Source organism: Caloenas nicobarica, chromosome 5 (genome assembly GCF_036013445.1).
Source record: "Caloenas nicobarica isolate bCalNic1 chromosome 5, bCalNic1.hap1, whole genome shotgun sequence".
Lineage (NCBI taxonomy): Eukaryota > Metazoa > Chordata > Aves > Columbiformes > Columbidae > Caloenas > Caloenas nicobarica.
In genome coordinates this window covers 3,272,199-3,299,331 of record NC_088249.1, presented here as the reverse complement: position 1 = coordinate 3,299,331, position 27,133 = coordinate 3,272,199, and the positions used below count along the sequence as shown (strand labels likewise).

At 41.5% G+C, this 27,133-nt stretch overlaps 2 protein-coding genes across 3 annotated transcripts in view; one reads left to right on the top strand and one right to left on the bottom strand.

Annotated features, from left to right (window-relative positions):
• WDHD1 (WD repeat and HMG-box DNA binding protein 1) overlaps window positions 1-18,234 on the bottom strand; it is a 30,102-nt gene extending 11,868 nt beyond the window's left edge. The window contains exons 1-15 of the mRNA XM_065635889.1: window positions 18,180-18,234; window positions 17,397-17,485; window positions 15,206-15,317; window positions 12,297-12,448; window positions 10,023-10,134; window positions 9,442-9,492; window positions 7,699-7,794; window positions 6,079-6,171; window positions 5,042-5,148; window positions 3,753-3,888; window positions 3,394-3,589; window positions 2,991-3,181; window positions 2,220-2,404; window positions 839-1,080; window positions 239-376 (exon numbers count right to left, since the gene is read on the bottom strand). Of these exons, the coding sequence (XP_065491961.1) occupies window positions 239-376; window positions 839-1,080; window positions 2,220-2,404; window positions 2,991-3,181; window positions 3,394-3,589; window positions 3,753-3,888; window positions 5,042-5,148; window positions 6,079-6,171; window positions 7,699-7,794; window positions 9,442-9,492; window positions 10,023-10,134; window positions 12,297-12,448; window positions 15,206-15,317; window positions 17,397-17,473 (1,888 nt within the window). The 5' untranslated portion in view covers window positions 17,474-17,485; window positions 18,180-18,234. The remainder of the gene's footprint in view (window positions 1-238; window positions 377-838; window positions 1,081-2,219; window positions 2,405-2,990; window positions 3,182-3,393; window positions 3,590-3,752; window positions 3,889-5,041; window positions 5,149-6,078; window positions 6,172-7,698; window positions 7,795-9,441; window positions 9,493-10,022; window positions 10,135-12,296; window positions 12,449-15,205; window positions 15,318-17,396; window positions 17,486-18,179) is intronic.
• Window positions 18,235-18,316: 82 nt separating this feature from the next.
• On the top strand, window positions 18,317-26,244 carry SOCS4 (suppressor of cytokine signaling 4). 2 transcript variants are annotated; one of them, XM_065636496.1, is made up of 3 exons: window positions 18,317-18,609; window positions 22,117-22,228; window positions 24,482-26,244. In XM_065636496.1, the coding sequence occupies exon 3, from the start codon at window positions 24,583-24,585 to the stop codon at window positions 25,891-25,893; it is 1,311 nt and encodes a 436-aa protein (XP_065492568.1). In that variant the 5' UTR covers window positions 18,317-18,609; window positions 22,117-22,228; window positions 24,482-24,582; the 3' UTR covers window positions 25,894-26,244. The 2 variants fall into 2 exon arrangements, with proteins under 2 accessions (XP_065492568.1, XP_065492569.1); XM_065636497.1 differs by lacking the exon at window positions 22,117-22,228.
• The last annotated feature ends 889 nt before the right edge of the window (window positions 26,245-27,133 follow it).

Below are 27,133 nucleotides of genomic sequence, written 5' to 3'. Positions count from 1 at the left end.
AAAACAAGTTCTGATAACATTTAAGTGTATTCGATTCATAGTGGAAATGTATTAAAGATTTCTAATAAATATATTGAAACAATAGAAAAATAGAATTTTGTTTAGCATTGAGGAGATTGGGAAAAAAAAAAAAAGTCCAAGTCCCAAGACTACCATTACTAAAAGGGCCAAACTCTCCTCCAAAATCCCCCTAATATTGTCAAGATTTCTCAACATCACTCACGCAGGTATTTCGTACCTTCTGCAGAGAATCCGACCCACACCAAATAGGATTTCTTTGTAAGAGAAAGAGGGTCTCCATGCAAAATTTGCTTTTTCTTTTTCCCTAGCTCCATCAGCTGTACTCCGAGACATTGGTCTCCATCAAAGCCAGTACCTAGGAAGAAGTTGTTCAATGATTATGTTAGAAAACAAAAAAAATTGTCTTGTCTCTTGGCTAAATTTAAGTTTTGAATCAAGAACTAATTCTAATGCAGGGCTATCCATGAATACCACTGTCAGACAAGCAACTATTTGTCATTTTGGACATACAAAGCATGCGTAACAACTGCTTCCTTCATTTCCTATAGTCATTCATTTTGGCATATCTGAAACCCAAGTTTAATCTATTAATGTCACTGGTATAAAATTCTCCCTTTCCCCATCTAGGCATTTCAATATATAACGTAGGCTTTGCTGTCGGATGTCAAAGATCCATGGGTTGTGACAGTAAACGCATCATCAAGAAGAGAAGAAAAATTACGTGATTATGTACAAATTAACCAGTGTTTGAAGCCTGTAACAGACAGAGCCTGAAAATATAACCCCAGTTTGAAAAAAGCAGCAGGGAGAAAACTACCTCTGTGATAAATAATGATCAACTGCTCTCCGTGTCCTGCCATAGACACCACCGGACCCGGGAGACTGAAGATCTCTTTCTGAACTCCTCCAACCGTGAAGACACGAACCAGCAAGGCACTGGTGGCACAAGCAGCCCAGCCTTGGCCCAGACAAATGGTCTCAATGTCCTCGTCCTTCGGCATATCTACTGTCCACTCCTTGTTTGCATCCCAGGAGCTAAAGTGAATGCAGTGGAGCTTGCTAACGCAGAGACAAAGAACAAGAGTCAAATATCTGGACATGAAGAAAAAGGCAAAATCTGAAAATAGACTAATATATTACATTTTTGTCAGAGACCTGGAATCTGTGATGGTCAGAGAAAGGAACTACAAATTACAAGTGGTCATTTGCAAAGGTGTTACTCTATTTTTCAAAACCTGAGAAGCCAGCTCTATCTCCAGCACTGTAGATTTGGACCCTCTGAAGTGTGAAAAAGAGACAGTTTTGAGTTCTGAGGGGACGTTTTTTTTAGATGGAAACGGGTTAAGTGTCCGCTTAGTTATCATTAATAAGAACGGAAGGTGCTCGGTACCCCTGAATATCAGCCCTCGTTCCAAGTCTGTCATGCTACGCCATCTTTCAAAGGGAAAAAAAAAAAATAGGAACTTCAGTTCTGCCACCTTAATAATTGAAAACTGCTCATGACCAATTCACAGACACCACAGCTTTTGTCAGATTACCCACTTCCATTGAGGAAAAAAAAAAAAAGGAAATTTTCAGAGTCAGACAACCGATACATACTAATAATATTTTTAAAGGTAAAGAGTGATTTTCAGCTTATCAAAATGCTCTGTGTGTGAAAAGAAGAAGAAAGTTATTTCTTCAAGATATTTCCACAGAAAGCGGCAATAAAATATTGTTGCTGTTGTTTAAGAACAGAGTCTAGCTGGCCCAGCTGCTTAATCTTTCCATGGTTTTCATAAACTTGTTTTCTTCACACCTATTATTCTTTTGGTATCTCCAAGAAAGTCTCCTTAGCAACAGCGTAAAAGGAAACAGCATAGCCCTTATGATTTATCTTTGATCTGAGCAGACTGAAAAACTATTGTCCATGTTTACAATTTCCTCTGAGCCAGCAATGCATGATGTTTCCAGGATATATATATTTGAAAAAGGGACTAAAAAAATCCTCAGGAAACAAAATCCATCTTTCAGTATTCTTGAAGTCTTCAAGTGGGTGGGTGTGAAAATCCTCCTCGAAAACGGTCCCATAAATAAAAAGCACAATCAAAAGCCAAAAATCTCAAAAAAAAAAAAGTGATAGAAGCTGAATTTAAAATTTGAAACAAGTTAAGTGTAATTCCATCCTACGGGCTTTGCACGGCAAGGCCGTGACGTACCTGACGAGTTCCTCTGTGCTCTCGCAGGCCAGTAAAACAGCTTCTGTGGAGAGATCAGCCATCGTGTGGTTCAGAGAGTTTGGCAGGTGCGTTGCGTGATGTATGGAGGTGTCGTGAAATTCTATATCTATAGCGTTGTCTTGCTCATCGTTGTAACAGCGAATGATGCCGACCGAATTCCAGACCTGTTGAAAAGAACACGTGTCCCTCAAAAAAACCAACAAGTCTAGGATACTGCCCTAAAGCAGCCTGCTAGATATTTGTCATCTAAAACAACAGTAGGAGGGAGGCCAGAGGAAGATCAAAGACTTGTGTAGCCAGGACCAAGTTTCTGAAACAGCTGAATTAGGCAGAAACTGGCATCATCCTCATTGCTCAGCCAGCTTTTCCTTACAAAATTGTGAAGAACTTGCATTTCGAATGAAATAGTGGGTGATTAACATACAAGTCTTAATAGCACGAAAATACCCACAAGTTCTGGCTAAAAAAGGATTTTTAAAGATTCACTGGAATTCAAGGACACAGGTACAAACTGTATCGCTTTGACTTCAAGTCAAGTAGTTATTTCTACATCAAAAGCAACTGAAATGCAAAGCACAATTGCATTAACACAAAGCTGCTTCCCACTATTTAGCTTTACACTGTGAAGTATTTAAAAAAAAAAAAATCAAAAATCTTGGAAAATATTAGATTAAGACACAGCAAGAACTGGGCAATATTCAATATTAACAGAGCAAGTAGATCTACGTAACCACACAGAGTGAGATTTACCATGAACCGATGCATGAGATGCGCAGGAGTGGAGCCCGACTGGAACGGCTTTTGCTTGGGGGTTGGCATTGGCCCATCATAGAATGGCTGTTGTGTAGATGACAGTGGCAAAGCTGGAAAGCCACCGGTCTGGTCATCATCACCATCTTCTTTTTCCGTAAGATTCAGATTAGCTTTTATCATTCCAATATCTGGAAGTTTAAAAAAAAAAAAAAAAAAAAAAAAAAAAAAAAAATAATCAATCACATCTTACAATATTATTATGACAGAATATATGTAATAAAATTTAAAACAGTCAAGATTTCTCTGGGAAACTAAAGCAGAATATAACTGAGTAGAGGATGCCAAGAGATTATCCCAATAACAGCACAAAAGAGCTCTGGGAAATTAGTTCATTCTGTACCTACTGAGTTGTCATCATCATCAATTACTGCCCGTCTCAGATGGCCCAAAGTTGGCCTAAGGTCATCATCATCACCATCATCTTCATCAGCTCCAGCCTTTGGGGAAGACTGTGGTTCCACCATATCTCCATTTAAATAGTCATCGTCATCTCCATCAAAGAGATCATTGTAATCTTTTGTCACTGTACTGGCCACCTAAAACCAGGTTAACAGTTAACATAAAACTTCTTTTGAACATGGAATTCAAGGGATGAATCAACACGCAAGAGGGAACTTTCTACATGCGATACGGAACGTTCAGTATAATTTGGTAACCTAAATAAATACCTTAATTTAAGAAATAATTGCTACTCATCACCTTGTCATTTGGTTTCTTTCCGTCACTGACGTTTTCCAATAAGCCCAGATTTCCTTCAGTGTCCGTATAAGCAATTTGCCTGTGTTTGGGGTGCCATGCCAGGCCACAAATGGTGTAATTTTTCTCATGCTTCATTCTAAAAAGAATATAAAAATAATGGATTTTTAGTAAGTTTCTCAGTGCAGAAATATCCACAAAAGTTATTGTAAAAAGTAGTAACATTTACTACCATTAGAAAGTGATGTTACACATAATAATTAATAGGTTACCTTTAGCATAAACAGCTACCATAAAAAATACAGCAGGTCTTCCTTTTCTATGGAGGAAATCATTTAAGCTTAAAAAAAAATCAAATACAATCATATTCTTAAAACAGCTTTCTGATACACGTAGAAAAGACAAAGTAATTCCCCAGCAGTCATTCATTCCAGAACCAATCAGTTATTAAAAAACCATTCAGCTGTGTCTCTTGTACCAAACTCATGAGTTAATCCTCTACATTTCCCACCCTTTATTCTTACAAAAAAATCCTCCCATTAATTATTTAAATAATCTGTCTTTAATTCTTCATACAGGCACTACAGTAACAATCATGTTTCTTACCCCAAATATTCAGACACATAAACCACCTCTTCTTTTCTACCTCACTTAATCATACCTTTTTTCCTTTTTTTTTTTTTTAAAGAAAGATGCTTTATCTAACCAAGATAAGGTGCAATTTGTCAGTTTGTCCTTTCTTGCCTACAAGTGAGGATGGCTGACTCATTTACCTGTATTTCCCTCTCCCTTTAGAAAATACATCTTACTGCCAATGATCCTGCAGCTTTGGATGCGAGGAAATTTGTTTCCATCAAAACTATCCTTTAATCAACTATTAAAAATTAATATAAGATAGAATCATAGAATCATTTTGGTTGGAAAAGACCCTCAAGGTCACAGAGTCCAACTGATACTTGCACACAGAAAACTAGACTATGGAATTTGAACAAAATCCACATTCATGTCCCTTCCCTATTCTAATTTTAGGAATCTAATGTTTCCAGACCCTTCTAGCTGTGTGGAAATGTGAACAGTATATCACAAGAATCAGGACATATTTCTGTACACACTGGATGTGGTGGTGGAAGGCAAAATAACGTCACATTTCTTATACCTCCTATGGAAGCTGCTTCCTTGTAGAACATGGAAATGACATCCAAACAAATAAGTTTTACAGAAAAGATAACAAAATTCTATTTCAGGAAAAAAACCCCCACATACATAGGAATTTATGGAACAACACTGAATACCTCTGTATGCACTCCTGGGTTTCCACATTCCACACCACAATACTCCCATCCACGCTTCCAGCTGCCAGGTACTGCCCACAAGGAGACCAGGCCACAATGTTCAAGGGCTAAGGAAAAGAGAAAAAAACCATAAAAAATAAAAATATTACCAATCCACAATTCTGGAGCTTAAAACAGATATTCTGGAATAAAAAAAAAATAATAATGATCTTTAGCGAATCATATCCAGTCTCCTGTACTAGAGCTGGCTTTAGGTAGCTCCCTGCAAGAACTAATTCTTGACACACAGCAGACTATTTTCATTTTTCTTTTTAAGAATATCCATCTTCTGTCATTAAATGTTGCCATGAGGTCAAACAAGACCTGATTCTAGACATGGAGACAGAAGCATAGTCTACTTTGCAAATTCAGCGCTAACCAGACCTTTATTTATTTTGAACTTCATACTGTTCCATAAATTAAAATACAAGACGGTGTGTTCTGCATCTTAATAACACCAGGAAAATGATCCTCTTTGACCCCAAGGCTTCCAAGTATATAATTGAGGTCAAAAGAAAGAAGATGGCACAGTTAGGGCCACTGTGTAGCTAAATTTCAGCTTAATAAAATATAAAATGAATAACTGATATCTCTGTTCTGTACAGAAATAATGTGCTCAACATTTTCCCTAAAAAGCTCTGTATTTAGAGCAATTTGTGGAAACAGATGTTGTTCAGCTGCATTTTGTGACTCACTGGGAGACCTTACAGATCTAGTGGGTCACTAGAAATGAAAGAGGGAAACCAGAGCCACAAAAAGACATTTGATGCTCATCTAGTACTTTTTGCCTTGTTTTCCAACATAAAGGAACAGGATCAGAAATAAAATAGAAAATGTGAGCAATCGTTACGAAGAAGGGAAGGGGGGAAAAAAAAAAAAAAGGCGAGAACAGAAAGAGAAAAAAGAGGAAAAAAAAAAAGACCATCCAGAAGATAATTTCTAGCAGAATAACATTTAAATTATGGAAGATTTAGCAAGCCCCTGGCTTAGGTACCTACCTGTGTGATGAACGTGTCTGATAGATCCAGTTTGCTGTCCCAGGTTTCTCTTCTGTACAGTTTAACAACTTTGTCTACAGGAATTGCCAGCAACTGTTCAAAGGCAACAAGAATCAGACCATTTAGATCGAGTTACCTCTCAAACAGAACATTCAAATAGCACATCTCTGTCGTTCCCAAGTATTACGGTTGTGACTGCCCAGTATTTAACAGTTCTCTAGCACCCCAGAAATGCCAGCAAAGTAAAGCAAGCTGAAATAACCAGAATTACAGGGTTCTTTAATGCTTTCCACGTGCAACGCATCAAAGCATGCCTGATTTTATTTTAATCTTCATTTCTTTCTGGCAGGAAACTGAAGATGATGACAGCTGCACCATAAGGTTAAAAGTTCTTATTTATAAAACAGCTAACACATATAAATAGTTCTCAATGCTCTGAGCACAAGGCTTACGTTCTCCTTTTCCCTCCCTCCCTGAATGTTTTTGGATCAGATTACAATTTCTCAATAAATCTTATTTGAATAGCTGATTCCTGAAATATCTCATTTCATCTTTCACAAAGCTACGTGAATGTTACTGCCTCTGGTTTTTTTTAGGATTTGGCTTTTTTAAAGACTTCTTATAATTTGCTCTGTAAGAGAGGCCAGACAACTTACACTTCAAATATGTGTGTGAATAATTAGTCTAAAAATTAGAAGTATTTGTTTTTATGCAATATGGATACTGAAATTATTTGTACTCCAGGTGACATTCGCACTTCCGTAGAAAAGTTACACATAATGCTATTGTAGCAGCACGTGTTTTGAAGAGTGGACATGGGCAGACAGACACGTCAGAACTGTGAGAAAATACTAGAAAATCCTCTTTAGATCCAGTACACTGGAATGTCAATAAAGGATGAATAGGTTCTGCCACGCTATTATCACAGGCAAGAACAGAAGCCATAAAACAATTTTTCCAGCTTTCACTCAGCTCCCCATGGCAGGGGCACCTCATTTCCCACAGATTTGTGTTTATCTGCTCCTTCCTCCTCTCCTCTTGGCATTAGTAGCTGCTGCAGAGGTGTTGTAGGTTACGTGCTCCAGAGACCTCCACACAGCTGTAGTAACTCCACAACCCATTCAGATCAATAATCCGTACGTACTATGCAGTGCGTACACAACGCCCTACACCTGTAGTATGTGGCAGCACCACCTCGAGTCACAACGGAAGCAACTTCATGCTTCAGGTGAAAAGAAACACCAAAAAGGAAACATTTACAGAAGAAGGAGGAAACATTTACAGAATACTGAATACTGACAGAGCAAAATTTATTTGGAGAAAGACTGAACTCGTTTGGTGCTTTGTTGTGAGCAATTTGATTATTTCCCTCCTGTACCATGTGCCTTCCTATTCAGGACCGTTCACCATTGGTTTGGGCTGACAGCTGCGCTACTGCCAGGCACAGGCTGGAGCTTCAAGAAGTCACCATTGCCAGGTCTTTATTCTTCCTAAAAGTGAACTTCACCCCCAATATTTTCCTTAGTCCCAGGAGCTGCCATTTGGGCTTGCCCAGATTGAATTCTACTGTTGGAATCCCAAAGAGAAAAGAACAACTAAGATGTTGCTAAAATAACTTACCTTCCCGCTGCCAGGTTGCCAGCCAAGCCTGCAGATTGATTTTGCGTTTATCACGTCGTTACATTTCTGCAGCAGCGGCCAGCTTGTCGTGCATGTCTGAAAACAAAATATTAAAAAATGAGTTTCCTAGCTCTGTGAAAAATCTACTGCGTAGTACAAATTCTTAAAGGAAAAGTGGGGGAAAAAAAAGATACGCCATTTTTGGAACTGAAATAATCTCTTTCATTCAAATACAATGGTACAACCTACCTTAAAAGAAAAATTTAAAAAAAACCTTGCCAATATAGACTTGAAAATGTTTGAAAGACAATATAACTACTGGTAACAGAAATAAGATCACAGAAGTGTTTTTAATCAAGTACAGAACAAACGAGCTCACATACTTTTAGATTACAGAGAAATGTAGCCAAATGCATTTGTCAAACTCAGCTCAGCTGCAGCAAGGTGACAAACAGCAGCCTGAATCTCGCCACAGCAGTTTAAAGAATGAATGGCTATATTTCAAATTACAGCACAGATACATAAATTATACTGCCACAGTCCCAGGACACTCTTACTCTAATTGCCCCAAAAGGCACCCACTGTCAGTCTGGAACACGAGATTTCACATTAGAAATACACCTTTGTTTTAAAACATAGCAATCCACAAGTGTGGGGGTACATTTTCAACCGTGCTTACAGGAATAATTCCACATGGGTTCTTATTCTAGTCAATGGCATTTAATAAAAATAATCCCACATCCATATGCAGAATTGCCTTGTGAAAAGGTTCACCTGAACCCCCTTGTCAAGGTCCTCAGAGTGTAAGGCCAGAGACAACTGGCTCATTAACCCCAATTTCTTTGATGCCCTGATCTGTTGCAGCCAAATATTGCCAAGCTGAGCCTAATCATTGTATTTCTAATAAATGGTGTTCTTCGAACTGTGATTTACATCCTCCTTCTGAGAAATTGTTGTGAAGTTTGTTTAAAAAAAAAAAAGGTGGAATAGCAAGCCCTTTGTCAATAGCTTTAAACTCCCTATAATGTGGACTCATCTCTACAAATAAAAAGGTTGGAATGTACTGAACTGGGCACAGACCACTTACAAAAGAAGATACTGTGTAGAATCTCAAAGCATCATTCCACCTTCACCAGCCAGCCTACAATCCTGAAAAATATTCATTATTTCATAGGAAGCTTGGTAAAAATAAATAGAAACAAAATACACCTAGATAGTAGTTTATTAGAATAAAAATTCTTCCTTAACCCTGAAAGCAATGAGCTGAAATCCTGAAATAAGGAACCTGATGCCAATTGCTATTTTCCTCAGAAGCGTTATTTCTGAATGTGCTGAGGATAACACACACAATGCTGGCCAGTGAGGAAAGATGAATGGAAGAACTCCAGCATTCCAACCAGGAAGAACAATTCACAGCTACCCAGGCAACAATTCATAATCAGGCTTTGGAATTTCTCCCAGAAGCAGATAAAAGTACTGTGTAAAGCGCAGTTCAATTTCCTCCCAAAAAAAAAGAATTCAGCGTCTCTTCTTTCAGGTGCTCCAGTGCATAGCTACCCGATCACTTGCATAAGAATTTCAGATAGAAACAATTTTTGTAAAGACTACCAATAGCTACTGGTGACATATCATAAGACAAGCAGCATTTATAGCAGTGGGGTTATTTCAGTCCAGCTCTTGTGGCTGGCTGTGAGATCCTGGATTTCTTAGGAAACACTTCACTTGGAAAGGCAGGTCTTTTACCTGATCTGCGATTTTCCATACTCTGACAGAACCATCACAGCTCGCCGATGCCTACAGAAGAGATTTTTGTAAACAGATTAATAATTAAAGACAGAGAGAAATTAATGCTACAAAATGGAAAAAAAATCCCTATAACTGATGCTACAGCCATATAACATATACACAGTTTTAAAAAGAAAGCCTCCTCGCTTAAACCATTTTAATACTTCGAACTTTCTGTCATCTTGATAATTGTACTCGACTCCAAGCTACTGTAATTACAAACCCTCATACTTCAAGTGAACCGCTTACTCGCAAAAGAGGCTCAAAATTAATATTAAGTTTCTTTAGTGAGTCATCTTTTCCCCTCAAAAATCAGATCACCATTAGATTCCAGAAAAACATTGAGTAGTCAAGCAAAGAATGAGTTCTCCTGGGAGGCAACAAGTTGTCACGCATTCCATTGTCAGTAAGGTCAGCTGAAATGAAATACTTTCACATGCCCAGTCACTGTGGTTTTGTTTGTAAAAAGTATATATTTTTTTTTCTTTCACAGGAAAAAGGAGATTCAAAGTAGACAGTAAAGAAGACAGTGTTTTTACCAGGTAAACATCCCTGGGGTCAAAAGACAGGCTTAAAACAGGAGCATCGTGTCCTCGGAATGTTTTCTGCTTGCTGCTATCAGCCACCTCCACGACTTTGACCATAAAGTCACTGTAGACCACAAGAGCACAGACAGAAGAATATTAACACTGGTATTAACAATGACAAATTATGTGTTTATGGCAATAAAAATTGGGCACTAACTATCTTTTGGGTAAGTATGGCTCTCAACACCATATGATCTAAGGGAAAATTAGAATCTTGAGGCTTACTACAATGGGATCAAGGCCAGACTATCTTTATCAAAAAATAACTTCTGTTCCTGTCAAAATTTGTAAAATATGGTTGCTCTTTGAAGAGGACATTATGCACACACAGACCATATAGCTGTTCAATATAATATTCTATACGACCTAATGAAAACATCTGCTTAGATACCAGAGAGCTGACTTAACAAGAACTATCTGTTGAATGGGACCAATATTCACTACTGTAATTATTTGGTCATATGGTTTTAAAAAAAATATAGAGCATGTAGTTCATTTTTTGACATTTTTAACAGGATTTTTAAGACCATTTAATGTACCATATACACAAACAGATTTTTTTACAACTTTATTCCCTCCTCCAAAATTACAGATATTACTGCAGCTTAAACAAAAATATTAACACTAACTTCTAAGCTAAAATGCTCCTGCGATAATCTTTCAGTCCCCCTCCCTCTCATATTTTGTTGCAGCAATCTCAACGAGAAATTTAATTTTAGGACCCAATTCTATAGAGTTGACCATTACTTCAACTATATTCGAAAACCACCACCTCAGTTTCACCAACCATCTAATACCAAGCAAACACCCATAAAAGGAAGTCTATAAGCTATATTGAGGCAACTAAAATGATGTTAGCCCTCTTAAGCAATGCAAAACAACTTTAAAGAAAAAAAAAAACAAGCAATAGGGTATTTTTTGCTTATTTGAGAAGCCACACAACTGCTTTTCTAATAGTTCATGTGAACTTTGGCAGCCAGATGAGTGTTAAACTTCTATAAAATTGAAATTTACAGATACCATGTAAAAAATGGAGAAATCTGAGACAACTAAAAGCAATTCTTCTTAACTGCATTCCTTCATTTCAGGGCTGTCACATTCTCCTTCAGTATGTTCCAGAAGACTCCACTGAGGGGTGGCCTCACAGTCTCATGAGCTCTTTTTCCTAATGCAGAGGCCCTGGTCAGGCTGCAGAAATACTGGGGTTTTGTAAAAGTTTTGAAAACAGAAAAGCCTTTGCTGTCTGCCTAATCTCTCTAACCAAAGTCAGATCCCGGGGCAGAGCTGTTCCCTCACAAACAAGCACTGGCCAAGGGCCCAAACTCCCAATCCCTGTCAGATTTAGCGATTAGAGCGGTTGCTGCCCCCAGCTGTCCAGCCTTTCAGTTTTGGTGGAACTGGTGCGCCTGCTCCGCAGCTGCCAGAGTTCACAGTCCAGCGTATCCATCCCAATTGTTTTCTAGTTCAGAGGAGCCGGGGAGCAGATGCAACGCTCTGCCATGGCTGCTGCAGGGATGGGGGACAAGTTCCAGTAGAGAGGGAAGCCCACAGCCTGGGTTAGCTACAGCTGCCCAGTTAAAATCCAATTAAAAATCACCTGAGCCTTAAATAAATGAAAAAAAAAAAGAAATCACCTGCTGGCTATTTTGCCATCTCTGTTAATGGAATGAAGTATATTATGCAAAAGCAAACAAGATGCTCTGCAAAATTAACTGAACTACGTATTTAATTCCCCTCAGGTGAGTCTTGTCACTGTCATCTGTTACCATTTGGCAGAATGGTGATGATACTTATGCCAGAGAATGACTCAGCTCTCATGCAAAACCAGAACCCGTCTCACTTTTGCACATGTATTTACACCCGCAGCACCAGGAACAGTCAGGACATTATCTTTAGCACACAGGAACAAAATCCTTGATGCCGCAATGCGATCCATATAGGCAAACACACTTATACATTATAAGACTGAATGCTGAAAACACTCAGGTCTCCTAAATAAAAGGAATTATTTCACAACACCAGATTTCCATTCAAAATTGTTTGGTGGATCAAGTATCTCTCAGAGCATTGTCTACTAAAGTCCTTTTCATTCCTTTCTTCCCCTCCACCCCCCAAAGGCATTTTGCAAAACTTTAAACCCTCAGACGTGTGTGGATTCAGGATCTTGTTGGTAAAAATCAGCATGAGACAAAGATTCTGAACGACGGCGACGCTTTTCCTGGTTACCTAGACCCGGCAGCAATTTTGGTACCGTCGCTGTTGAAGGTGACGTGGTTTGCATTCATGGTGAAACGGGTCAGGATGCCATCTGGAGCTCCTTCAGGGAACGTGTGTATCTGAACAGTGTTGTTCGATACTGCTGTGATCAGCCTTCCATTCTAAAAACAAAATCCATCATAAAATTTGTTAGTTAAAACACATTGATGCCCATGGAACCAAAAAAAATTGCTTTGATGTGCCTAATTTCTGGGCAGATTAACTTTAGTAGTTCCAAAAGAGGTCTGACAGTAGGAGCAGTAGGGGAAATATTCCTTAAATTTTATTCCTTGAAAAAAATACAGAAAAGTACAGTAATTTTAATGCTTTATCATTTTAACCAAACTATTAAAAACCAGAAAAATTATTCTCTTACTTCCAGTCCTGTAAAAACACACTGCTGGATTTAATACCAAAACTCCAGTTGCTTCAGCTGACTTAAAATTCATTGCGCTAACTATATGGCAATTTACTGCGCCAAGACCTTCCCGACTGGTGTCTTTACTAAAATAATGAATACCCAAAGTTCTACTGAAGTTCAAAGAAAACTATCCAACCTTCTTCTACACAAGTGAGAAAGCTCTTAGAGCAGGAAGAATCTTGCATCCTATTTCGATTAATCCGCTGCAGGATCAGGAGAGGGCACCCTCAGCCCAAACTTCTCCCTTAAATGCCACGATGGAAAGATGAGAAGTTCATGAACTGCAGCTTAGTTTTCAGAAAACAAGAGGCAGATGTTTAATAACAATGAATCCAGATTAAAAGAAGTGCAAAACAAAAGAAATAATTACTCTATGCTTGCAAAAGGAATATCTTTTCTTCAAGTGACAACACTATTCCTCAGTTGTACACAGCAGTAAGTTTTTTAAATATATAAATAAATGCTTTATTTCCTTAAGGGCTTTTTCTTTGTGTTTGGAGGGGTGCTGCTTTTTCTTTTAAATTGCCTAAAGTTATACTAAAAATCCTGAAGATAAACCAAGCAGCAGCCAGTACTAAATAACTCAACTAAATAAGAGAGGAGATTTATTACCTAGATTAAATCAAGGTCTCAGAGCAGTTCCTCATGGCTTTTCATTAATAAAGAATAATTTTTGAAATAAGATTTCCTGAAGTACTGTCTCATCAAGGGTTCTTAATCTCACTGTTTAAAAATAAAAAATCCCTCAAAACCAAAAGCACTTTACAATACACTTCAGAGCGGAGGATTTTTCCTACTGGTGTCAAAAATTAAACCCAGGATTCTCCCTTCTCTGTTCATTAATAGTTTTAACGATTTCTGGCTCTGCCACTGATTTGGTAAGAGAACTCATTCAAGTCACCTCGCTTGGTTTGTGAAAAGGTAAGTAACATGATGAAAATCAACAGCAAAACACTAAAAATCAATGATGAAAATAGGTTATACAGGTATTCAGGAACAGGTACATGAGGTATGTTAAAAGGGATATAAGAAGGAGGTTTCACGTAACGCAGTAGTTCTGAATGAGGTTTCAAATTATTATTTTTAAATATAATACATATATGTTAATTCTTGTTTCCTCTTTCATACTCCTCTCCAAAGTCACAAGCAGTTGAAAATTCAATTTTAAAATTTTCCTTTATCACTGCAAAGTTAACTACACAATATCTGAAGAACTGATGTAGACTTGTGGAATTCCTCTCTTCTACAGTTGCCACAAAATTAACATTTTAGACCTTTATTACTAATGTAATATAGCAATAATTGCACATACAGGAAGTAGGTCGAGAATTCCCAAATACACGAATGTGCACAGCAAAAATAATTCTTTTCAATTATAGAAATTCATTGAGGTAATTTATTTGCCTTGTTATTTACAAATAACAATTCCTGCACAATACAGAAAAAGGAGCTGCCTTAATATTAAAACAGAGCAGGTTGCGCTTCAAATGCCAGACAGAGCACAGAACTGCCCGTAACCAGCGTTCTCACAAATTTCCACAACATATGACAGTAAGAATTCTGTTCTCTTCTGACTTTGGGGACAGTGGGTCAGAGGCACGTTTAGGCTGAACGTCACTTTTGAGAGCAAAATACCAAACCGGTTATAAAAAAGTATTACCAGAGCACTACCAGACGCTGACTTTGTGAAAGCAGTTTTTGATTAATGCAGATTATAACTCCTTGAACCTTAAAACGAGCCCACATAAAACAACCTCTTGGCTCTTTTTCCTAATACTTGATGATCACATCTTAGGCTGGGAAACATTGCAACTCATATTGTGAGAAAACACTGAAACAGCCTAAAAGGTTCACTGCATAATTAGCTTAATCTCTGAGTTTGTTTCTCAGAAAGGAGATCAAAGTCAGAAACGAGTATTAGTAAATGTGAAGGAAGAGGAGGAAAAAAAATACAGAAGGTATAAGGATACATAAGGAAATATATATACAAATACATAAGGAATAATTGCTCTACAATCCTGTATGGGGTAAAATGACTTGTCAGAAGAATTCTTGGTTTATATAAAATACTGAATTTAGTTAAAATATTCAAAAAACTGTCAGAACATCTAATCAATTAAACGTCTGTGTATTTCAGAAAATTATGTTTTCCATACTGCTTTAATATTTTCACTCAGATACAAAGGTAGGATACGGCCATATGCTCAAATTGAAATACCTGCTGCTCATTAAACAATATTCAATTTATTTCTTCCATACATTGATCTGAAGACAAATATCTGCATATTTAACATATGGCAGACTGAAATGCGCTACATACAGTATTATTCTTGCCTTTTTCTGTATATTGCCCCAGTATATGTTTAATGTCACCTACACGAGCAGCATCCCCGAGCCTGAAAATCCAGCATCAACAGCAGCACGACACAACCTGGAGGAGCCCTGTTAACCACGATACCTTTAGCGCGCAGGAATAGGCCTTTTCTCCCACGTTAATGGACTTTGGATCATCGTCATCCAGGTTTTCCCAAATCCTGACATCTCCATCACTGCCACAAGTTACGATGCAGCTGCAGAACGACACCGGACTTGTTAATGTTCAGAAATGGGAAGGACTCTCACAGTGGCTTTCAATCCCAAAATGAAAATGTTACTGAAGTGTTAGGTTTTTTTTTTTTTTTTAAATTGAAACACAATGCATACTATGTGATACCTACATTTATTATGTTTAGGTAACTTATTCAACATGGGGAAGCGGGGGGAAAATCACATCTGGTAGCACAGACACAGTGTTTTGAGTCTCCGATAACTACCCAGGCCTGGCACTCATCTGAACTGACCCTTAGAAATTACCAGTCAACCAATTTTTTCCAGGACCTAGAGCGAATTTTTCAAAGGATTTAATTAGCACTGATTTCTCTAAGAACTGTGCATTTAATTGCTTCTTAAGCCTTTGAAAACTTACCTTACAGCTGATTACAAAGTTAAGGGCAAAACTCGGAGTGTTAGTGCACACTTGACTGAAGTTTAACAAGCTTAAAGTGTTCCAGGCCTACAGAACCCTTAACAATAGTTAAGATGGAATTCAAATTTACTGGAGTTAACTTTCACAATTTTAATGCAGTAAGCAATAGCCTGAAGTCATAGAGCAAATATACAGAAGTTTGCAGGACATTTTTAATTAAAGATATCATGACTCTATAAGCAAGCCTTGCATTCTTTTTTTCTAAAGTTGTTTGCAGTTCCAAACAAAAAATCTAATTAAACAGCAAAATGTTATAATGCCAGTGGTGAAGCTGTGATGTTGCTCTTAGTTCTGTGAGGTCTGTAGTTTGACAACAACACAACACTGTATTGATATTGAATATATTGATGCTGGGAGTCCAGCAGTAGTGGACCAGTGGTATTTGGCAGAGACGTCTGCATCCCTTTTTAAATATTTGCATTGTAATGGCAAAGAAGGCTTTTTGTGGTTTTGAGGGATTGTTATTAGACTAACTTAAGAGTAGCCTTTGCATCAAGGCTAATGGACTACAGAAAGGAATAAGAGAATATGGACTTAAACCATACTCAATATATAAGACTTACCCCTTCAGTTCATTTTGAGAGGGCTTGTTTTCTGGTTTACCATTTATTTTTACTCAAAAAAGGTAACAGCAAATATTTAATTTATATTGATACATTTCAAGAACTAGTGCAATAATAACAAGATAGCAAGTCCAATATTGGATTTCTCCAACTATATTTTTAATTTCTTAGCGCATACGTGAACATATTTTCTCCCACACTACATCAATTTCTGCTAGATTCTGTGAAGTCACTCTTATAAACAGTGCATAGAGAATTTATTATTAGTCATCGAAAGGAATGTCCTGAGCTGGAAGGGACCCACAAGGATCACAGAATGTTAGGGATTGGAAGGGACCTCAAAAGATCATCTAGTCCAATCCCCCCGCCAGAGCAGGAACACCTAGGTGAGGTTACACAGGAAGGTGTCCAGGTGGGTTGGAATGTCTGCAGAGAAGGAGACTCCACAACCCCCCTGGGCAGCCTGGTCCAGTGTTCTGTCATCCTCACTAAGAAGTTTCTTCTCAAATTTAAGTGGAACCTCTTGTGTTCCAGCTTGATCATTGAGTCCAACTCCTGTCCCTGCACAGGACAACCCCACAGTTCACACCATGTGTCTGAAGATGTTGTCCAGTCTCTTCTTGCACACTGTCAGGCTTGGGGCTGTGACACCTCCCTGGGGAGCCTGTTCCAGTGTCCAGCACCTCTGGGTGAAGAACCTTTTCCTCATGTCCAACCTAAACCTCCCTGGCACATCTTCCTGCCATTCCCTCGGGTTCTGTCACTGATCACCAGAGAGAAGAGATAAGCACCTACTCTTCCTCCGAGGAAGAATACACACACGTATACTATATATAGGCTTACACTTCAGTTGGATATCAACCACTTCAAAATTCAGAGCATCAAAATATTTATCTCCCAGCCAGTTCTCAATACAGGCAAAACCCAAAGGATTTCCCAGAGCAAGCCAGGCCACAAATCCATCCCGGTACCTCCCGGAGCGGTGGCTGGTACAGAAGGGAGGCACAACCCCATCCTGCCCCCGCCACCCCTCAGCCGGGCTCTGGGAATTAGGCTGTTACCTCCCGGTGCCATCGAAGCAGACGTCGGTGTGTCCCTCGGTGTGGCCGTACCGCATCGGCTTCTGTGCAGAGGGCATCTTCGCTCTCGCCTAATAAAGGATAAAAGGGGAGAAATCGTAGATTTCAGTTGGAAGAGACCCTCAGGATTGAGTCCAACCATAACCTAGCTCTGGCACTAACCCATGTCCCTAAGAACCTCATCTAAACACCTTTTCAACCCCTCCAGGGACGGTGACTCCACCAGTGCCCTGGGCAGCCTGTTCCAATGCCCGACAGCCCTTTCCAGGAAGAATTTTTTCCTAATATCCAAACTAAACCTCCCCTGGAACAACCTGAGGCCGTTTCCTCCCATTCTATCACTTGTTACTTGGGAGAAGAGACCAACACCCTCCATGCTACAACCTCCTTGCACGTAGTCGTAAAATTAAATTTAAAGGAAAAGCTTCGGAAGGAGCCTCAGATAGCAGGGGAAGGCCTGAGCTGCGGGGACACCCACCCCGGGGGCCGGGGACACGGGGCCAAGCGGGCCACGGCCCGGCTGATGTCGGACACGGTGCCCGCACCTCGGAAGGGCCTGGCGGGGGAATTAAAACCGGGTTGCCGGGGGTGGGAGGGCCCGTTCCTCAGGGACCTCGGCGCCCAGAGCAGGCCGAGCCGGGCCCCGCCGCCCGCCCGCCGGCCCCTGGAAGGGCCCCCAGTCCCCCAGAGCGGGGAACGGGCCCCGCTCCAGCCCGCCAGGACGAGGGGGATCCCGGGGACCGCGCCGCCTTCCCGCCCGCTCACCGCGCCGGCCCCGCCGCCCGCTTCGAGCCTTCCCGCGCTCGCCCCGCCGCGCCCGGCCCCGCCGCCCAGCTCCGCCCCGGGGGCCGGGCCGCCCCGTCAGAGCCCGGGGCGGGGCGGTGGCGCAGGGCAGGCGGGGTTGGGGCCGGGCCCGGCCGGCCGGGAGGGAGAGAGAGGGAGGATGGCGGCGGCAGGAGCGGCCGGGGAGGCTTCACAGCGGTTCCGCTCCGGAGGGTGAGGAGAGCCCGGGCTCCGCGCCGCCTCCCCCCGCTGCCTGTGGGAGCCCGCGGAGGTGCCGGTGGCCTTTCCCTTTCCCTTTCGCTTTCCCCTCCTTTTGCCGTCCCCGCCGCGGGTCAGGCCGCCCTGCCCGGCTGAGGGAGCGACTTGGGCGGCGAGCGGCTTCCCCCGGGGAGGGCAGCGCCGTCGGACGATCGTAAGTTGGGGTCGGGAGGAGCCGGGTCGGGGGTGGCGGCTGAGGCGGTGACAGCCGGGGGCTGCGCGGACCTCGGCGGGTGTTCGCTCTTCCTGTGAAAAACTGCGTGTGGACGCGTGCCTGACATGCATGCCTTAATGTATAGAGTGCACAGATATTTCCTGGATGTGTATCTGTGTAATGGCAGGCACAGGAGCGGCAGGGAAAGCCCAAATGAGGGGCAGTGCCCTTCACCCCCCGCGTATCCACGATCCCCATCGCAGCAAAGTCCTGCAAGAGGGGCTGGGGGATGCTCATCAAACCCATCCGGAGATCGTTGTGGTAATTATGGAATTACTCTGTAATTACAGCCGTCCCGACGAGCACGCTGGGTGTAGGTGACAGCGGTTGTAGCGATTGCCCTGCAAAAAAAAAAAAAAAAAATTAAAGCTTTCGTGTGCTGAAAAATAGGAGGAAAGCGGCATGGTTTGTGTCCTGAAGGACAAAAAATGTTAGAGCTCGACATGCCTGAAATAAGGAGAAAAAAAATCAGAGTTGTCTGTTTTCCCAGTATGTAGCTGTAATGATCTGGCCCAGTTTATTCCTGCTTGTAAGAAAAATTGCTTCCAGGCAAACCCCTTTTATCCTCAGTTTTGCTCTGCAGCGGAGTTATCGGTGGTTGGGGTGAGCAGAGTGATTTATTTATATTGGAAATGTGGTCGGGCTCTCTGTAACAGTCACGTTGTTGGTACTTTCATGAATGAGTAAGTGACAGGATTACAAAGCAGGCACGCTTCTTTAAAAAAAAAAAAAAAAAATATATATATATATGCCCAGATTTCATTCTTAAACCTCATGGATGCTGTGTAGAGACATGTTTTCCATGAGTGTATCCTGACATATTCAATAAATCGTGATTTCTGGTGAGCATAATGTGTTCCAGGAAAATGATTGAGCTGAACCGCTTATCAGATGAGTGGGAAGACCAGGCTATTCTTACAGCAGCCTCACTGCAAGCTGCTGCCTGGCATGGAGACAAACACGTGTCAGCTGCTTTTATTTTTTTCTTTATTATTTTAATTTGCAGAAACTCTCGTACAAACCACACCTAAAACATTTTGCAATAAAAAAAGCGTTTTTCAGTTCGGTTCTATGTAACAATTGAACTCATCGTCCGGAGGGATAACTCTTTGAACGGCATGAGAAAACTCGGGGCGGGAGGTTTTTCGTTGGGTGGGGGAATCCCGTGGTCACTTGGCCAAGGGACTGTAAGGCTTTGTCACACCCGAAGCGGCGCGGCATCGAACGCAAAGTCATTCTTTCGATCCTGTCGGGAGCTCAACCTGCTGCTGGCTTGAATTAATAGGTGTTGAGCGGCCGCCGGGCGTGAGCTGGGAACCGCGCTGCTCTCCCCATCGGTTTCTGGGTGGAGCACCAAGCATCGGTCATGGACCATAAAGCTTCGGCTGGTTTAGCGCTGCCGCGGTTCTGCCAAGCGCTGCGAACGTCTCTGCCCCGGCACACGAGCAGAGTTGCGTTAAAGCGGTAGATATGAGCAGCTCTCACCTCTGGCACCCGTGTGCAGGTCACTTCTACCACCTGGGCGTGAGTAAAATAGCTCTGGTGTTGGTAAGAAGCACAGTACTTTACTATTGATATCTTTAGACGGTCACTTTTTTTTTTTTGTGGGTGTGATTATTGCTTTAATTCGCTGGAAAGGCCTCTGGAGTCAAGCGTAGGTATTTTTGGACAGTATCATAAATCAAAATAAACATAGTCAAAACTGAAGGAAAACAAGTTAAGACAGAGGAACTGAGTCTTAATGTTATACTTAATAGGTTGGGCTTTTTTCCAAAATAAGTCAGTAACAGCTCAACTTCAGTGGAAGGTCAGGTTTTAAAATGCAGTCTTGTGGCCAAAATCTAATTGGGCCAAATTAATGAAAACAGCATGTGACCGGTGGGATTTTTTTAACATAACTTTTATGTAAGTTGAAAGAAAAAAGAAAAAGTACTCCAATTTGTTACAGGTTACTCTTCTTTTATCAGCTCTAGAAGAATATCAGCTTCTTTAACAATTCCTAAACTGATTTGTTATTCTTCACGTGAGTCACCTTTTCTTGTTTAATTAGAGGCGTAATCCAAGCGGCGCTTTGGCTTTTGTGTACTCGGACAGAAAAGTTGCGAAGTACTTCATTCCCTAGAAGGGTCACACAGCGTGGGAGCACCAAAGAAGTGGTGGCACCTCCATCCTCGTAGGTTTTCAGGACGTGGCCAGACCACAGTGACAGCAGGGGGGTGGCCTGAAGACCCCCCCCACCTTCTTCTTCGTTATACTGAAAGGGATGAAGATGACTTGGGCTAGAAGCAAGGATCCAGCAGCTCAGGAGATAAATATCTCGTTAAAACAATTCAGTATTTATTGAATACATTTTTAAAAAGGTCTGTCTATACTTATGGTTTAGATTCACGTATTGGAGTTATTGGGTATTTAATTTAATTAGACATATGGCGAGGCTGTAACTGCCTTATCAGAGTTGTTGCTTGCAGCCTACCTCTGCCTAGGAGGTAATATTGTTATTGCCTCCAAATAGCTACTAGATATTGCTTTTAGTTTGGGCTTGAGGGTTTAATGCTGAGGCATCAGCGCTTGAAAGAAAAAGCATCTCGTGCAGCCTAGTGAGGGACGTGCCTCTGGAGGAGGGAGCTGCGCATGGTGTAAAAACACCAACAAAACCCTCCCAGCCCTCTGCTTGTCCTCAGGGACTGGAAGCGGTGACGGGTAACCTTGAACCACGAGCACGATCCCGTGGCCCGAAGTGAACTGTGCTCTTCCCCGCGCGTTGTTTTATCTTTGCCATGTGCTGAGAAGAGTTTCAAGCGTAAGGGTTTTGTCAGATCTGCTTCTCAGATGCCTCGGGTATCCCCATGTAGAAGGCAGCTTTTGTAGGCAGGACACTAATTATATCCGCCGAAAGGATCTCGGAACTGATGTGTGTGAGCCGCGCAGCGCTGGCCTACTCCATTTAACCTTGCCCTGTAGGTAAAAGTACTTTCCGCGTTCCCTCTCTTTTATCCTTGCCCTGCTCTCTGGCTCTTTCCGCCGTTAATGGATGTACAGTCCGCGGCGTTTCCCTCAGACGTTTGCAGTGAAAGGAGTCGCCGCGTTCGGCGGGTAGCCCCAAATGGTCATACAGCACCGAGTGCCTTAATGCCTTTTTCTTTCTGACACCGGTATTATTTTTGCTCCCCAGTTTATTGATGGGGCTGTGATTCACGGAGTGGGAAGGGTATGAAGGCGCAACCCCTTATTGTAATGCCAAACGACGGTGTTTGGGCACCTAAATGTGCTGTGGCTGAGCAGCGTGAGCACGTGGATGTTTGTAATGCCTTTGGAAAAGGCGATTTTTGTCTCCTGAGTCACAAGCTGACCACGGAACCATCCTTTTCTTTCGCGAGATCCAGTTCAAACCTGGCTTTAGGAGGATGACATCCCTTTTTCTTCATTTATTCCATGCTCTTTTCACAGGTCTAGTGTGACGTCTGATTAGCAATTACTGCTCTGACATGGCAGGATTGGCGCCCGGGTTCCAGCCGCCGTCAGACCCCAGGGAACCCGCTCTCCGTGTTGCTGGCTAATGGTGCGTGTCTCCCGGCATCACGTGCTGCCTCTCCCATTAAAGTTTCAGGGTTCAGGTACTGCAGATGATTCACGACAGAAGAAAAGTACAAAGGAGAAGGTGGCTTTACAGTTAAATACAATGACAACAACCTAGAAATGACATAAAACGCTGAAATTATTTCAGTTGCGAGGCTCAAGTTAGGAGATAACAGGCCTTTTTTCAGCGCTTCTGGGCTTGGTATGTTTTGCAGTTTTTAATTAAAAGTCCGTATTCTGCGTATTCTTGTTCCTTATATGGGCTAGATGTGCAGAATGAGATAATTTAAGGTTTCAAAAGCAATTACAAACCGTCATATCCTAATTTTTAAGTACTTGACTTTGCAACCTCAATGATATCACTCTGTCCAATTAAAAATCCCATATATAGAGCGTTACCGCAGGATTAATCTAGAATAACATTTTGTCTTCTGTAGTTACTCCACGTTGTCATCAGGATAAACAAGATTGCTTTTTTTCCCCTCTTTTTTAATTCAGTGCTCAGCTCTGGTTTGTTTCTGGATGAAAAATACAAATGTTACAGAAGCAATCAATGAGTCTTGGTCTAAATGAAGGTGTTTGAGGTCTCGTTGCATTTCTCCGATTTGTATTGCATCCTGCAACGTTTTCACCGAAAAGTGGTTTGCAAAATCCTGAGAGACAAAAAAATAAATATTTGTTTCAATCTTTGATTTGTAATTGCTGGAAAATGGATCCCGTTCTCTGGTTCTACATGGGGTACTGTTCATCTAGATTGCTCTAACATCATTTTTTTTTTCCTGTGTCTTTGTAATATTTAACCAATCTTACCCTCATCCTACATTTCTGCATATTTCCCTTCCCCTCTCTTTTCCTTTCCCCCACAGCTCTCAGGTCTGTGGGTTGTAAATAAGGGATGCGATGGCAAAAATTCCCGGGTGGACGTTCCATCTGGGATGCGTTTGGCCCATGGGGAGGTTTGGGCACGGCCGCCTGGTTCTGTGACTGAGAGCAGAGGCGAGAGCTCCGGCTGCGCAGCCCCGGGGGACGCAGAGAGGTCGTGTCACGCTGCCTGATCCCCATGATGAGAATGGATTGAATGGAGAGAGGAAGAGGATGCCCTTTGCTTTTCCTGCTTAGTATTTACCATGTCAATTAGTTAAAAAAAAAAAAGAAAAAAGCCAAAAAAACCCCCGTGGAACAGAGGAGCTGTACGTCATTTTGGTGCAAAAGCATCACGATTATGTGATGGGAAGTATTTCTACACTCTGCCACAGCATACTGCTATCTATGTACCTTGAAAAAATGCGGTTCTATTTTCAACTGAGGAATCAAAAGGATATTTTTTTCTTTTTCAAAGCGCAACATTCAAAAGGAAACCTCTTATCTATTTGAGAATTCAGTATGCTTTTGGAAACAAAAGGGAATGAAATCAGCAGCCGTAGATTTCAGAGCAACGCTGATTTTAATAATGTAAACTTTCTTCTCTAATGAGTAATAAGCAGTTCCATCTTTCATGGCCTTTTAAAATTGCTTTTAGTAAGGGACTGGATTTGTTTTAATCCTTTTCAGTATGTAAAGCCCCAGATATTTCAATCCCTTAGGGGCTCGGTATTTTCTAGCTCCGTTTGAAAAGGCAGAGGAAAACAGCTTTCAGAAATTGACGGAATCTGTGACTGATATAGTTTAATTTTTTTTTTTTTTTAATCGAGAAAGTGACCCAAAAGTGTCAGTTAAGAATAAGATCTCTGGCATCCCACCCTGTGGATTAGTAGCAAACAGGCGTATCACGTAGGTACAGTAGCTCTTTGTACTCTGACCTAGTTGTTTCTGCTCTGGCTTGTTCCTTCTCGAAAGGTTCTTTGGACGAGATGCAGAATTTGCTCAATAAACAGCTAGAGCGGTATCACCTTCCACGTGAAAGTGCATCCATTTACAGCGGACCCATCCACAACAGGATTGCCAGCACCTAAAATCCTCCCCGCTGCTGCGTAGGCACTATGGATATTCTAAAAGCACGTAAGATAGTTTATTCTGGAGGACAGTTTTCCTGAGGAAGGGTTAAGAGAGACTCGTCTGGGATGAGGCTGGTATTTGTGTGGTATTCTAGTGAATTCAGCTTGATCATATTATTTTTATATGGTTAGCAATTAATTCTCGTTGTCGTCCTGTATACACCTGCATTGTTCTTGTGTTGCGTGCATCCATAACTGCTCACTTAGCTGTGGTTTTTTGTTTTTTTGTTTTTTTTCCTTAGATACTTCCAGAAAGCGCCTCAAAGCTTCCTTATGTAGAAAAACCCTACCAGAAAAACACAGCGCGCTTCTTCCTGGCAACTTGTGAAGCAAAGCCGTCAAAATGGCAGAAAATAAGGACAGTAATATTAAAAACGCCGACGTGAGACCGAAAAGCAGCCGGAGCAGAAGCGCGGACAGAAAGGACGGTTACGTCTGGAGTGGAAAGAAGCTCTCCTGGTCTAAAAAGAGCGAGCATTGTTCTGACACTGAGACAGCAAGTGCTGCGGGAAGATCAGGGACTAATTTAAGGAGCCAAGAGAGGAAGTACAGCTGCTCCTCCGTCGAGCTGGATCTAGACCGTTCGTGCGGCCACAGGTTTTTGGGCCGGTCTCTCAAACAGAAGCTGCAAGACGCCGTGGGTCAGTGCTTTCCTATAAAGAACTGTAGCAGTCGGCACGCCTCGGGACTGCCACCGAAAAGAAAAATTCATATCAGTGAGTTAATGCTAGACAAGTGTCCTTTCCCTCCGCGCTCGGAGCTGGCTTTTCGGTGGCACTTGATCAAAAGACACACAGCCCCTATAAGTCCAAAAGCGGAAGACTGGATAATTGCTGATTTATCCCAGCACGAGGAAAGGGAGGATCAGCTGCGAGATGAGGAGATTGCCAGTGGGGGAACGGGCTCTCCCTCCCAGTCCTGTGACTTTACCGACAGCGGTTCCTCCAGGAGCGATTCGAGGTCTGAGTTGGTTACCGGCAAGGTGGGAAGGAGCAATAAAGAGGAGAGCGATATGGACTCTGACGATGAAGTTATAACAATGTGCACAAGTTCTAGAAAAAGAAACAAGCCCAAATGGGAAACGGATGACGAGCTGCTGCGGATGGAAACGCCTCCGAAGTACCATACGCAGATCGATTATGTCCACTGCCTGGTCCCAGACCTCCTCCAGATCAATAACAACCCCTGCTACTGGGGCGTCATGGATAAATACGCAGCTGAGGCGCTGCTAGAAGGAAAGCCAGAGGGAACGTTTTTGTTACGAGATTCTGCCCAAGAAGACTATTTGTTTTCCGTGAGCTTCAGGCGCTACAGTCGTTCCCTCCACGCGCGGATAGAGCAGTGGAATCACAACTTCAGCTTTGATGCCCACGATCCTTGCGTCTTCCATTCTCCCGACATCACGGGGCTCCTAGAGCACTACAAAGATCCGAGCTCCTGTATGTTCTTTGAGCCGCTTTTATCCACTCCGCTAAACAGGACTTTTCCGTTTTCTCTTCAACATATATGTAGAACGGTTATTTGCAACTGTACGACTTACGATGGTATCGATGCGCTTCCTATTCCTCCATCGGTGAAGCTGTATCTGAAGGAATATCATTATAAGTCAAAAGTTAGAGTACTCAGGATTGATGTACCAGAGCAGCAAAGCTAGAAGATATTTTTATGAAAGAATGAAATTGTCTCTAAACAAATAGAATGTTCAGTCTTTCTTCCTTCTAGGTTTTTTTTTTAATAGCAATTTGATTTTTTTTTTTGTCTGCAGATTATTTGCCTCCCAAACTAGGCTCAGTCTAAGGTTTTTTATCCAAATGTATTTGAGTCTTCCCAGCTCCTTTTTTAGAAATTATTTTCATTGTGGGCTTTTGGTACTGTTCCCCAACTAGAGTTTTATGGAATTTCGGGTAGGCTTTCTGGTATTTCTATAGATGGATAGTCTTTAGATCTAAAAACCCTAAAAATCAGTTTTGAACTTGATCTGTCTTTTATATTGTAATTTACATATGTGGCTGACATGTTTGAAAAAATGCACTGTTAACTAAAGATTGACTCATCTGTATTTTCTGCATTTCTTTAAAAATGAGTTCTCTACCTCTTGTGTGCGTGTATGTATGTCCATCCGTATATAATACAGTAAACTCATCAGTCTATTTCTAACATGACTATACCCAGCTAAATGAAGTTTGAAAGAGGATATGATCTTTCTATAAATACATCAGGGGACTAAACGCCAGGGAGGGGAAAAACAATTCAAGTTAAGGACAACACTCAGGACGGGAACAAACGTATATAAACTGGTCATGAAAGGATTTTGGTTGGAAAAGAGGAGGCCTTGTAATCGTCAGAGCAGCAGGGTTCTGGAACAGCTTTTCATTTAGTGTAATAGCAGTAAAAAGCAAATTACTCATAAACTGGGATTTGATCAGTGTCTGGAAGGGATAATGATATAGTTCCTTGTGATAGATGGAGCTTGGACTGGGTAACTCTATTTCTATGTTACTATTTCATTATACGAAATACCCAGTTTTCACTAGAGGAGCTGCTGCTTAGGAAATGATAAGGCAATGGAGTGGGAGGGTGAGAAGGAAGATATTTCCTTAAAAATCCGCTTATTAAACTATCCAATCTTGCATGGTTGATCCTGAGCTGATAATGAATAAATTTCTCACTTTGTTAGTAGGAGGGTTATATATTTTTTTTAATGAGTATAGATTAAAAAAAATGTTTTGAAGTCTGCAGATTTTTCTTGCAATCTGGAGCATTTGGTCGCATGGCCTCCTGCCAGATTCCGTGTCCGGGAAAACTATGCGTGGATAATGCTCCTAAAAGCATTGCTTACATTACAGGGATAGGCGGCTCTGCGGCTGAATTGTTGGTGGAATCCCAGTGAGACT

Excerpts from the sequence above, each read along its gene's own strand:
- SOCS4 (XM_065636497.1), top strand. The coding sequence starts at position 24,583 with ATGGCAGAAAATAAGGACAGTAATATTAAAAACGCCGACGTGAGACCG.